Source organism: Rana temporaria, chromosome 1, assembly GCF_905171775.1.
Source record: "Rana temporaria chromosome 1, aRanTem1.1, whole genome shotgun sequence".
Taxonomy (NCBI): domain Eukaryota; kingdom Metazoa; phylum Chordata; class Amphibia; order Anura; family Ranidae; genus Rana; species Rana temporaria.
Window position 1 is genome coordinate 358,964,123 of NC_053489.1, and position 12,695 is coordinate 358,976,817.

The 12,695-nt window shown below is 39.5% G+C and overlaps 1 protein-coding gene across 1 annotated transcript in view; it reads right to left on the reverse strand.

Annotated features, from left to right (window-relative positions):
- CELF5 (CUGBP Elav-like family member 5) overlaps positions 1-12,695 on the reverse strand; it is a 210,032-nt gene that overhangs the window by 115,751 nt on the left and 81,586 nt on the right. Inside the window, exon 2 of the mRNA XM_040321713.1 lies at positions 6,460-6,542. Within this exon, the coding sequence (XP_040177647.1) occupies positions 6,460-6,542 (83 nt within the window). The remainder of the gene's footprint in view (positions 1-6,459; positions 6,543-12,695) is intronic.

Consider the following 12,695-nt stretch of genomic DNA (forward strand, 5'->3'; position numbering starts at 1 on the left):
TATAATAAAATATAAAGGCTTGTAATAATTAAAAAGGAATTAAAGTCTCACTAAACAATAACCTTATTTTCAAAAAAGAATCCTTACACATCCATTTAGTCTTGGACCTGAAATCAATTTCTTGAAATCATTTGTTACTGTGTTTTTCTGCCTCTTTCTATTGTCCTCCATGAGCTCCACAACCTCTTATTTTCTCCTTCATCTTTGTTTGTTTGTAACGAGCAGTTGTAACCATGTGCGCAGTACAGACCCCATAGACCATTTTGGAAGCAACCCCACATACAATGGAACCATGGGGAACAAATGTAGCCACCCTCTCATGAAAGTCATATCACAACGGCAAAAAAAAAAAAGGACGTTGGAGATTTGGAGGAGGCTGAGAGCAGTAGATGGTACTTTTTAAAGTTAAAGTGGACCTTCGGTAATTTTTTTAACTTTCCATCTAGTAAATCCTCTGCCCTTAACTTTGGATAGTAAAAAAAAAATGTTCTGCAAGTAAGTACCTTATACAGCCCACTTCCCTTTTCTTGTCTGGTCATTAGCCTAGCCTTATGAAATCATGCACTCTCGTGACAGTTTGTTAGGAAGGGAGGGGGGATGAGTCAGGGCTGCAGGACTGGAGGTGTGCCCCTGTGTGTCTGTGTAAATCCAGGAAGTGAACAGGCAGCAGCTTCAGCTGCCCACATTTAACATGACTGCAGCCAGACTCAGTGGAGGGAGATTTCTGCAGCATATTTGGCAAGTACAGAATCACAGTATATATAAAATAATATGCAAAGTGGTTGGAGGGAGTCTTCAGAATGGCAAAGATGTTTTTATTACAAATTATCTGAGCAGACTGCAGTTCCTCTTTAAGAATATGTACTTGAATAGAATTTAAGGGCCAGATTCACAGAAGAAATACGCCGGAGTATCTACTGATACTCCGGCGTATTTTCAAATTTGCCGCGTCGTATCTTAATTTGTGATTCACAAACAAGATACGACGGCATTTGGCTAAGATCCGACAGGCTTACGGCTTCGTACACCTTCGGATCTTAGGCTGCAATACTTCGGCCGCTGCTGAGTGGAGTTTGCGTCGTTTTCCAGCGTCGGGTATGCAAATTAGCTTTTACGGCTATCCACAAAGCTACTCGCGTGCGTTACGTAGTTTTTTCCCGTCGCAAAATTAAGCCATCTTTTTCATGGCTTAACTTTACACCAGCCATGTTAAAGTATGGGCGTCGTTCCCGCGTCGAATTTTAATTATTTTTTTTTGGCGTAAGTACGTTACGCACGTCGCCATTCACAAACACGTTATGGCGCCGTAATTTCGCGCAAAGCACATCGGGAAATTTCCTAACGGAGCATGCGCAGAACGTTCGGCGCGGGAGCGCGCCTAATTTAAATGGTACACGCCCCATTTGAATTAGGCGGGCTTGCGCCGGACGTCTTTACGTTACTCCGCCGCAAGTTTATACTCAAGTGCTTTGTGAATCAAGCACTTACGAGGAAAACTTGCGGCGGTGTAACGTAAAGACGAAACGTTACGCCGCATTTGTACCTGAATCTGGCCCTGAGTTTTTAAACCAGATTTCAGTGTCACTTTAATATATGGAGCACTAATACTACATATAATACCTGCATACAGTTCCCAGTACACTTTTTGAGGCAATGGTCAAAAATATACATACAGTGCTCAGCATGAAAGAGTACACCCTTTTTGAAAAGTAATTTTTTAATTAATATGTCAATGAACAGAAGAACAATTTCCAAAAATTTTACAAAACCGAGTCTTACAAAACATTTGTCAGCTCCATTACATGAAAGTAAGGTTAATAATATATTTTAGATGACAAAATGTTGTTTTACTTAAATTAGTTGATGCAAAAATGAATACACCCCACAACAAAAACAATTACATCTATTTTGTATGACCTCCATGATTTGTAAGGACAGCACCAAGTCTTCTAGGCATTAAATGAACAAGTTGGTAACATATTGCAACATCTATCTTTTTCCATTCTTCAAGAACAACCTCTTTTAGAGCCTGGATGCTGGGTGGAGAGTGATGCCCAACTTGTCTCTTCAGAATTCCCCATAGGTGTTCGATTGGGTTCAGATCAGGAGACATACTTGGCCACTGAATCACGTTTACCCTGTTCTTCCTCAAAAATGCAACAGTGACCTTAGATGTGTGTTTTGGATCATTGTCATGTTGGAAAAGTACACGACGACCAAGGACACAGAGTGATGATAGCATCTTCTCTTTCAATATAGAGCAGTACATCTGTAAATTCACGATACCATCAATGAAATGCAGCTCCCCGACACCAGCAGCACTCATGCAGCCCACAGAAGAACACTGCCACCACCATGTTTCACTGTAATAACCCTGGTTTGGTTTTCTACTTCTTTAGCTAACTGCAGTGAGCTTGCATGGCAATTTTCTTCAACCCTTCTCAACAGAAGACGCTCCTATCCAGGTGTTAACGTCTGTGGACGGCCTGGATGTCTCTGTGAAATGGTTGTAGTTACATCATTGTTACATTTTGTATCACTTTTGCTACATTATTCTAACTGATAAGTAAAGGTTTGCTGATCTTCTTGTAGCCTTTGCCTTTTTTGTGTAAAGCAATTATTTTCTTTCTCAGTCCTCGTGACATTTCTCTTACATGTGGTGCCATTGCTGGGAAGGGGTTTTGTTAAAGCGGATTTCCACTCATAATATAATCTTTACATTAATCAGCAGCTTTAGGCATGAACAATATTTGGGCAACAATTTTTTTTTACTTACTCTGTCTGCATTGTTGCTATGGGGTCCCTAGTAATCTGCTACTTCTGGGCCGCGACGATTTATGTCATATGCGGTGGTGCCTGTGCTCCTGGGAGGTGTGTGTCATCGTTCCCCAGGAGTCAGTGGGGCAGCGCTGAAGGCTAGCATTGAGTTTGTTCACGCTGTTAGCGCTACGCTCGACTTACAATGCACATGCTTGAGATTGGGAGGTGCATGCTGGGTAGCCAGCATGCACTTATCCCAGAAGAGAGTCCTAGTGGGCCCACAATCAAGATGGAATTGCTCAGGAACACGAAAATAAGTTAAGTAAATTATAAAAAAAAAAAATACACTGGGAACGGTATTTAAATATATACATGCGTTAATGTATATTAATGCAAACGAGAAGATGGGATGCCTAAAAGAAAAAAAAATATGTGGGCGGAACTCCACTTTAAGTAACGCCCCTTTATAATCAACTGTCTGCTGGACACCTGTTTAACCTCCCTGGCGGTATGATTCTTTCAGAAAAAACATGCTGAAAGCGGTACCATTATTTGCAAGGAAATTTGGCATTTATACTGTAGGTCTGTAATTTTTAGAAATAACTCACTTAAATCTGACCAAACAAGATTCTAATAGGCATCCCGGGTATGACATTTTTTTAAAAACAAAATTATAAATTATAATATAATAAATAATTATAAATAATTATAACAAATAATAATATAATTATAATAAAAATTATTCAATAATGTAATCAAATTAAAATCACTGAAATTTGCTCAGTTGCAGAATTGTTGCTGTCATTATTTTTTTTTTTTTATGACGAATTTCCCCACAAATCGCTATCGCACAATTCTGCAAGTGATTATAATTTATTATCGCTGTTTTTTAGCTGATCTAAAACTATTTTTGACATAAAGGGACACTTTTGGTTGCTATGGACAATCTACAGTTTGCAGGGAGAAAGAAAGGGCACTGGGCAGACCACTAGGGACAGGGGGGGTGTGTTTTTTTTACATACAGTACTGTAATCTATAAGATTACAGTATACTGTATGTAATGTGTTTGTTTACGTTTTTGAATTTGGCGCCGTTCTCCGTCCCCGTGCGTCGTAACGTCGCAGGGAACGGAGATCGGCGTCACACGGAGGCACTATGTGAATCGAGCGAGGTCCCGCTCGCTCACACAGCGCGGTGGCATCGCTGGATCCAGGGACAAGGTAAGTAACTTTGCCTGTGGATTTAGCGAGGCGAGCCCGAGACTGACTCGGGGTTACCGATCGTAGCAGGAAAATCTAATCAAATCGAGTCAGTCTCGGGAAGACCGCCAGGGAGGTTAATGAATAATTAGACTTACCTGTAGTTCAATTCTTGCTAATTAGGATTTTGTTTTCTAAAATTTAGCTTTGCTCCTAAAACATTCATTTTTGCAATTTTTGCATGGTATTGGACAAATTTGTTAGGACAGATACTATTTTGTGTGTGCTCTATGGAGCAGGTTCACATATATTCACTGCAGCTCCAGGGCAAATTTTCCCAGGGGTCCTATGTGTCTTTTGATCCGTTTCAGGTCCAAATTCAGCCAAAAATTCAGTATGAAATCGGACCTAAAACAGTGAATGGGGACGCACCGATCCCCTGTTGTGAGCCGCATAGGTCAATAGTGTGAACCCAGCCTAAAGGTTTTCTGACAAATCTTTTGGGTGTACTGTTTTATGCTATGCACTGTACTGTAGGCAATGTCTAAACCAACTTAGAGATGTTGAAGCTTATGAAGAAAGACTATTATGTAACTGTGGCAATGGATCATTCCGGTTGCAATGGAAAAATTATAATAAGGCTTACCTGCAGGTACAGTAAATATCTTCTAAACTTGCACTGTTTAGGAGATATTCACACAGGATGCAGCCGGTAACATTCCATTGCCTTCCAGGGGATTTTTTACTATCGTTTTAAACTTTAAACTGACAGTGACTGACGTAAACTGACGTTAAAAAAAAAAAGTAGTTGTTTATTTAATATGCTATGTGACGCATTTTGGTTTATGGTTTTTCTTTTTGATACGCAAACAATAATAAATATGTATTGAATTAAAAAAAAAAATGCAGGTAAAAGCCTAGAAATATCAAGAATTTTAAATTCTTACTTGCTGTGGTTTTCCTTTCCATAAATGATCTTTTATTCCCTTGCAATGTGCCTTTGAACTTGCTAGTAAGTTTAACTGCTCCAGGAAGAGTCAGTCCCCTAGTACAGCACCATTAACCCCTTACTCCTAACATGTCATAGCCCTCTCCTGGGGGTGTCTAATCACCATCCGTGCTTGCCCAGCTCCTTCCCCCTCCCCTTCACACTTCCACATAAAAGTTTATGTAGATGATGGGGGGAGGGAAGAAGGTGAACACGATAGAGCAGCCATTCCAAACCTCTCTTTTTGGCTCGACGGGATCCTCGACAGTTTCCTTGTCGAAAAATGTACACACGACCGGTTTCCTCTGCAAAAAAAAAAATCCCAGGAAGTTTCTTGCTGGTTTTTGCCGAGAAACTCGGTCGTGTGTACGAGGCTTTAAAGGAATATAACTTTTACTGATAACAAATGGCATTGTAGGTGTCTAAAAAAATAAACTGAAAAGATGCTATACCTTGCATTACAGACATAATAATGAGCATAAAAGAAGGTGAAAAGGATAGTCTGCATTGCTCAGAGGAACCAAACACGTTTGTTTTCCAATTCTCTAACTTACACTAGAAATCTGAAACCATGAAACTGTCTGTTAGCAAAAGCAAGCATCCCTTGTGTTATTGAGTTTATACAAATGAGCTTAGTTTTCTGCACCCACCACATCTGTTTGCCTACATCTGCTTGCACTAACCCAGCCTCCTGCACCAACCCAATATACTGGTCAAAACAGTCCTGGGATCAGTGTTTCTGCAACAAGCATCGAGGGTGGCAGAGGGCAGTATAAGAAAAGCTCATTTTAATTTATAATTAATATGGCTAAAAAACACATTTGCTTGTAAATTGCAGCTGACATTTCTTCCAATTCTGGTATTTTCTCACCTACAAAAACCTGATAAAGGTTATGATACCCCTTAAGCTAATAAAGAAGAAACTTTCCATTGCACAGCGTGTAGAGAAAATCACCTAAGTGCCAAAGCTGATTAATGAGTTTTATGGATAGATAAACCTCATACACTGTTTAAAAAGGGTGCTTATGAACAGTCTATATTTTTTCTGAATATAATACAGTCAAAGAAAAATATTTTAAACAAATTCATTGTATCATTTTCTTGCAATTCCAGTGGGAAGTAGTTCCATTAATCCAACAACCTTTGTGCAACCCATTTATTTTTCAGCTCTTTCTTGAAACTGCAACCATTCACTACGAGCTATATAGTACATATCACTTTCCTACTATGACACGCTCGGTTGAACACCTTAATGTTTATAAAATGTTCTGTTCACATGAAATCTTTGAATGGTAGCCCAGCATTTTATACATTTCTATGGAAACACAACCATTATGTAAATGGAACAGAAGGCTCCCACATCATAAATGGAAGCCATTTAAACATGTTCTATTTTTTGTTTTTTATTTTTTTTATTTTTATATTTCTATCATATGTACTGTATCTGGGGTCAAGAGCTGCCTGTGAATTCTGTATATCAACTTTTTCACAACATTAGAACATTCAACTCACCCCAGGAAGTGTCTTCTGCTCATGCAGGGCTGTTTGTGCTTTGATGGCAGAGTCTCTGGCACAGTATGTGAGGAAGGCACAGCCTGGAGAAGAAATTATACAGGCATGTAAAAAAAAATATCCAAACAGATTCCTACAAAATTTTTTTTTTTTTTTCATGAACCTGTTATGTGTTTTTAATCGGTATAGTCTGCCAGTGAAGCACTTTCTGTTGTTTCTGCCGTGCGTGCTTCTTCAGTTGGCCATTGAGCTGCCTACCAGATCTATCAGATAGGTAGCCTAAAAGTCAACTAAGAGAGTCTATGTGGCAGATTCACAACATCACTGCTTATTGCAAAGTAATGGCAGGCTCTCCGGGTAAGTAACAAATTCACAAAAAAAAAATAAAACATTTGCGTAACGAAACTGTAATGAGGTATGATTCCAAACATACTAAAAAATAGATTCTGAGTTTTATATACACTTTAAAATAATTTATATGGCAGACTCTTCGTTCTTGTATATCAATTGGCAAGTCTAAATGGGTAGCTAGCTAAGATTAGGAGAGTATCATAGTTTATATAACGTACAGATGCAGTCAATACATGCAATGCAGGAATAGCTACATTTTAAAAGCTAAATATAATCAATTAAAATCTGGTGTCTTTCTGAGGCAAGGATGGCACGGCCACCATCTGTAGAACAGGGAGAGTCTAGAGGGCCTTAAAATTCAGTTGTGGCGTGGGAGCAGTTTGTGCTTCACTAATAACTGATCCTTTTCATCTGCATTAAGCAGGCTCTGCTATGAGCAGCTAGAAGCTTTTGGGAAAAAAAGAAAAGGGTATATACTATAAGCGGGGTTCTGCTGTTAATGGACTGCCAAATGCCTCTTAGCATCATTGAAACAAATATAAAAGCACACCCACAAATACATTTTTTTTAAATTCTTGTACTGTGTTGAAAAAGTATGGAAAACTTAAACAAATATGGCACTAAGATCTTTTTACACCACCATGCATTAATACAAATATATAATATCATAATAGAGTATCATGTAAATAATGGAAAAAAATATCATTCAAATACACAGAATTATTGATAATAGAAGCCAAGCATACACCCAGAATATTGCATTAATGGATAAGTGAAACCCAGGAATATTAACCACTTAAGACCCGGACCAAAATGCAGCTAAAGGACCTTCCCCCTTTTTGCGATTCGGCACTGCGTCGCTTTAACTGACAATTGCGCCTCAGATTCTGCGCCTCTATGTGCAGCTCCAGCACTCCTTTATCTTCGCCTCCCCTGGTCTCAGCATTCAGCTGACTCAAGCACTCCTCTAGTCCTCCTCCAGATCATGCACTTTCTGCTTCCCATCACCGCCCCCAGCTTCTTCACGGCAGGAGCGCAAAGTAATGGGGGTGCACTGTGATGTAAGGGAGGGTGGGGGACTCGACTACTGATGGCTCTTGGCTCTTGGTTCTTGACATCTGATGTTAGGGGAGGTGGTCTGCTCTGGACATCCAGTCTAAGCAAATACAACTGGCCTTTCAAGGACAACTATAATGCTAATGCGGCCAGCGATTAAATTGAGTTCGACACCCCTTATCCAACCCCTATATCATGAAGGATCTTACTGAAGAAGAGATTAGATGTTAGTTACCCACATGTAACATCTAATATAACCCATTATTTCACATGACAGCTAAATTACCTCTCCAAATAAAATTAAGCTTGTAGGTTTCTGCACATGGCACTGCATATGGCATAACACATTAAAAATATAGAGTTTTTTTGGTTCTATTTTATTTAATTGGCTCATATTTTGTTGGTATAAGACTTTAAAATATATAGTGCTGGTCCTCTTTAATGTATATCCTTGCCCTCTTTAACTACGCACATACTTAAGGTAGATCTACCAGTTCTCAGCACTTATTGTGTGTGTTCCTAGTTTTCATTTAACACGGTGTCCACTGAGGCTGAAGTCTTTTAGAAATGTTCCTGTGCCTTTTTTAAGGAACTCAAAAGCAACAGCCAAAAACCAGTGTAAGCACCCTTGGCTGTCTTTACATACCAGTGTCTTCAGTGGCGTGGGACCCTGAAATGCAGGTATTTCTGATACAGAATATTCCACTCTACCTGACAAAGTTAAAGGCTGCCCTGCCATTTCCTCTAATTGTCCCTAAAAAAAATGAGAGGCAATAGCATCCATTAAAAGCTTCAGAAGGTGTGTCTATCTTTAATTTTTGGATGTCTACAGTCTCCAAAAAAAGAGCTGAGGAAGGCAGATTTTCTTTAAAATATGGCTATAGTCTCCAATAAGCGGCTGCAGAAGACTGAGAAACGCATTACACACACAGGCTAAGATTAATACATGGCAGTACATTAGCACCCCTCTGTTCACACAAGTCTTGGCTGCAACAAATAAATACGGTCTAATCTCCTTGACATATGATATTCTGTTACAACAGGCTACTCAGAGTAAGAGACTCAACTGTACGGGGTGGCAAGTAGATGTAGGCCCCGTTTCTGATTCTGACAAGTGGACAGATATTCTAAGTGATGTATTGCAAGTCTCGCTCTCTGACACAAAAACTCACTCAGCTCTTTATCATACATAGAACATATCATATCCCCCAAAACTCTTCAAGTGGCATAAAAAAGACATTCCTAATTGCCCAGGATGAAATACGGAGACAGGTACCTTAATGCATATGTTGTGGAGATGTCTTAAATTGTTTAGGTACTGGAACTCAGCTGTGGGAACTATTATTTCCCCACTTCTAGACCTGAGAATCTTTACACCATCTAGCTATGTTGCCATTCTTAGCTTGCTATACACAGCTGGCAAATTGACATCACAAAAATGGCCCCTACTTTGCCAACACAAGAAATGTTGATACAAATGGTTAATACCTTTTTACTGCGGAAAACAATTGTATATCAACATAGGAACTGTACTGAAAAATTTACCAAACTATGGGATAACTGGAAGAGGGACCCAACTAATTCTGGGTAGATAGTTGACCTGAGGTACAGTACACATGATGCTGGCCTCTGGTCTATGCTACTCACAAGGTTGCAACTGGTCAACTCTCTTCAAAACTTTTTAATGCCTTTTACTTTCTTATAATAACTTTCCTTGGCAGAGATTCTACAATTTGGCGTGTTTGTAGACATACTGTAGGTGCGCTCAGCCTATTGCATTAGAGTGTGAACCCCAAAGCTATATATATATATCAGTAGAGCAAGGGACAGTGTCAGTAGAGCAGTGGACAGTAGGGCAGAGATTGTTGTTGGTAGTTTATTTTTTATTATTTTTTTATTATTACGTTTTTACAATTTAATTTAATTAAGTGCGACTGCTGCGACCCTGGTAGCTCCGCCACTGGCTTGTAGTTCTCAATGAACTACAAAGGTGCTTGTGAGCACTCTAGTATTTTATTGATTCTTTCTGCCATTCAGTAACTGCCTGCCCAAAGAAGATATGGGCAGACAGCTATGCTGATAGTCTGCGGGAGCCTGGCACTGCACCTGTGATCTGCTGACAGTGGGTGCAATGCTTTACAGGCCCCTAATAAAAAAAATAGCTGCACATTTTTTACCTGCAAAAAGATGTGTATTCTTTTTTTTTTTTTAAAGGTGAACTTATTGTGGCAGACCCAACCGGGACAGGGGCTTTTGGAGGGGAATAGCTGCTAGCCTTCTACCCACTGATTATGGCCTATGGAGGAGGATTTTGTCTGCTTCTCCTGGTCAAAGCATGGAAAAGAGCTTAATTCTGATCCTCTGATACCATGAAGAGAGCAGGTAATTCTGTAATGATGGACATCTTTGTGATGAACGATGAGAGTGAAGCTTGGATTGCATTAATTCTCTGAATAAATACTTTTGGGGTAGAAGGAAAGGTGTAATATTGATATTGTACAGGTAATGGTCAGAGGAAATATGGTGGAAGGCTTGAGACAGAAATATTTATTAACAATCTTCCTCAAGAAATCTATGAAGAAAAATGTATTTTCAGAATGCTGGAACGTTGTATGAGTTTCATCTTATGATGACTTGTATAGTGGACAATATACACCAGTGAAAGCTGGTTAATGAGATTTGGACAGCCCTGGGTCTTCTTTCTATTAGCATGTTATTGAATCATGTGTTGGAACCTTGTTGTATGCAGAGTATACCTTTACGTTCATGGAGAATACCAAAGCATGTCTTACAGCATTAGAATCTTGAAATAGGAACAAGGAACATACAACTACACACACTTTGGAATGAAGGTACTTCCTCTAAATACATTACCATAGAATACACATTATAACACTGCAGTGCCACCTACTGGTATAGATAGGTATAATGCATAAAGTATTGTTCACAGTACTTTACATTACTTGCTGTTGTTCTTTCAACACTTTCTGGGGAACTGGTGTTGAGCTGTCTGGATGGGCACTGACCTGAGTCACCTAGGCTTGTTTAGATCACTAGTTGTTAATTAGCTTACTGTCTAATTAAGAGCACTGTTAGTTGTTAGCTGTTAATTGGGTTTCAGTTTGAAGTTTGCATTGTCATGTTAATATATCCCACAGGTGAATGTCCTCCTGGGGGGTATAAAGTATGTGTCTGTGTTTTATTAAAACATATTTCATTTGGTTTTTACCTCAACATCTTGTTTGTGTAATGATGCTTGGGGTAAAGGGCTGGTATTAGCTCTTGGTCTGCTGGAAGGGTTTTGAGGCACTTTTGGCAGAAGGAACCAGGTGGTCTGCCACACTTATCCTTTAAAGTAAGTGGGAATTCCCATCTTAGAGAGCTGTCATTGCAACACTTCCCACACTCCTTGCACTGGTGACAGCTCAAAAATATTGGATTTTCCATCACTTTCTGCTTCGGTGAAAATGGCCACCAGGACAGACAGATGATAAACCTCCCAAGAGAGGAAACAAAAAGCAATACAAATCTGACTGAATACTTCCCCACTCTATCCAAAACTAAAAAATATTACCTTTACATTCATTTTCAAAGCATGCCTTGGTTTTACCAATAAGCTCAATTGTGTCAACAAGAGTCATACTGACACGCCAAATCTCTTTATAGTTACACAGCTTCATAACAGGTCACAGAACATGCAGCCAAGCATTTCCTTGGTAAAGATGGGCCTTTCTCAGTTTTTTTTTAGAGATCTAGATATCTTTTTTTTCTCAGACTGATTGTAAAAGTTGTCAAGTATAATAATAATATCATGGTAGTTTATCAAGCCTGTATGTGGGGAGGTAAGTATATAAAATTCTTAAAATCATTGCAGGACACTTAAAGTGGTTGTAAACCCTTACAACACACTTTATGCTACAGGTAAGCCTATAATAAGGCTTACCTGTAGCTACCCTGAACCTGCACGATGTAGGAGATATCCCCATGTGCCAAAGTCATCGGCACATGCGCACTGAAGCAACGTCACGTCATTGCGGCTCCGGACAATCACAGCCCCGGAGCCGCGATTCCCAGAAGTAAACCCCGGGAGAGCTGTCCGTGGCTGGAGGGGGGTCGAGGACTGCTGCGGGGGCTTCGATCTGAGGTAAGAAATACATAATGAGCTAGTATGCTATGCATATTAGCTCGTTATGCCTTTGTCTTGCATTTTTTTTTTTTTTAGGGTTTACAACTACTTTAAGCACTTCAGCCATGATAAAATAACACTGCATAGCTATTGCTTTCATAGCAATCTAATAGAGGTGCTAAAACCGTATACACATTTATTTTATTCTAAATAATTTGCCATATGTGATTGCTGCTCAGATCATTATGGGGCTACACAGAAATTGTCCCACTGTGCTTAACTGTAGTACCTGGATGATCTGCTATGGCTACACGCTTTTGGCTGTGAGGGTGAAAGATTATAAATGCATTCACAGCCGCACTGTAACTAACAAATACTAGCAGAATAGAATGTGCCAGTTATCTTTTACATATAGTAAGAAAACTTAAGTCTTTCATCAAAGCCCAACCAAACTTTAATTTTAAATTAGCTAAAAAAGGTGTACTAATGAATGTGTCCCACGCTGCAGTTGCAGGGGGAAGGGAACTGAGTAGAGGGGGGGTGGGAGGGTGGGTGTTATGTTGGGGATTGGCCATCTGTGATGGCACTGTTCTATATACATGGTCATGTTGACCAATGGGTTTGCTTGGTGTACTACCAAGAAATGTATGTCTTGCTATGCTTAAATTTTCAATAAACAGAAATTTTCTAAAAAAAAGGTGTA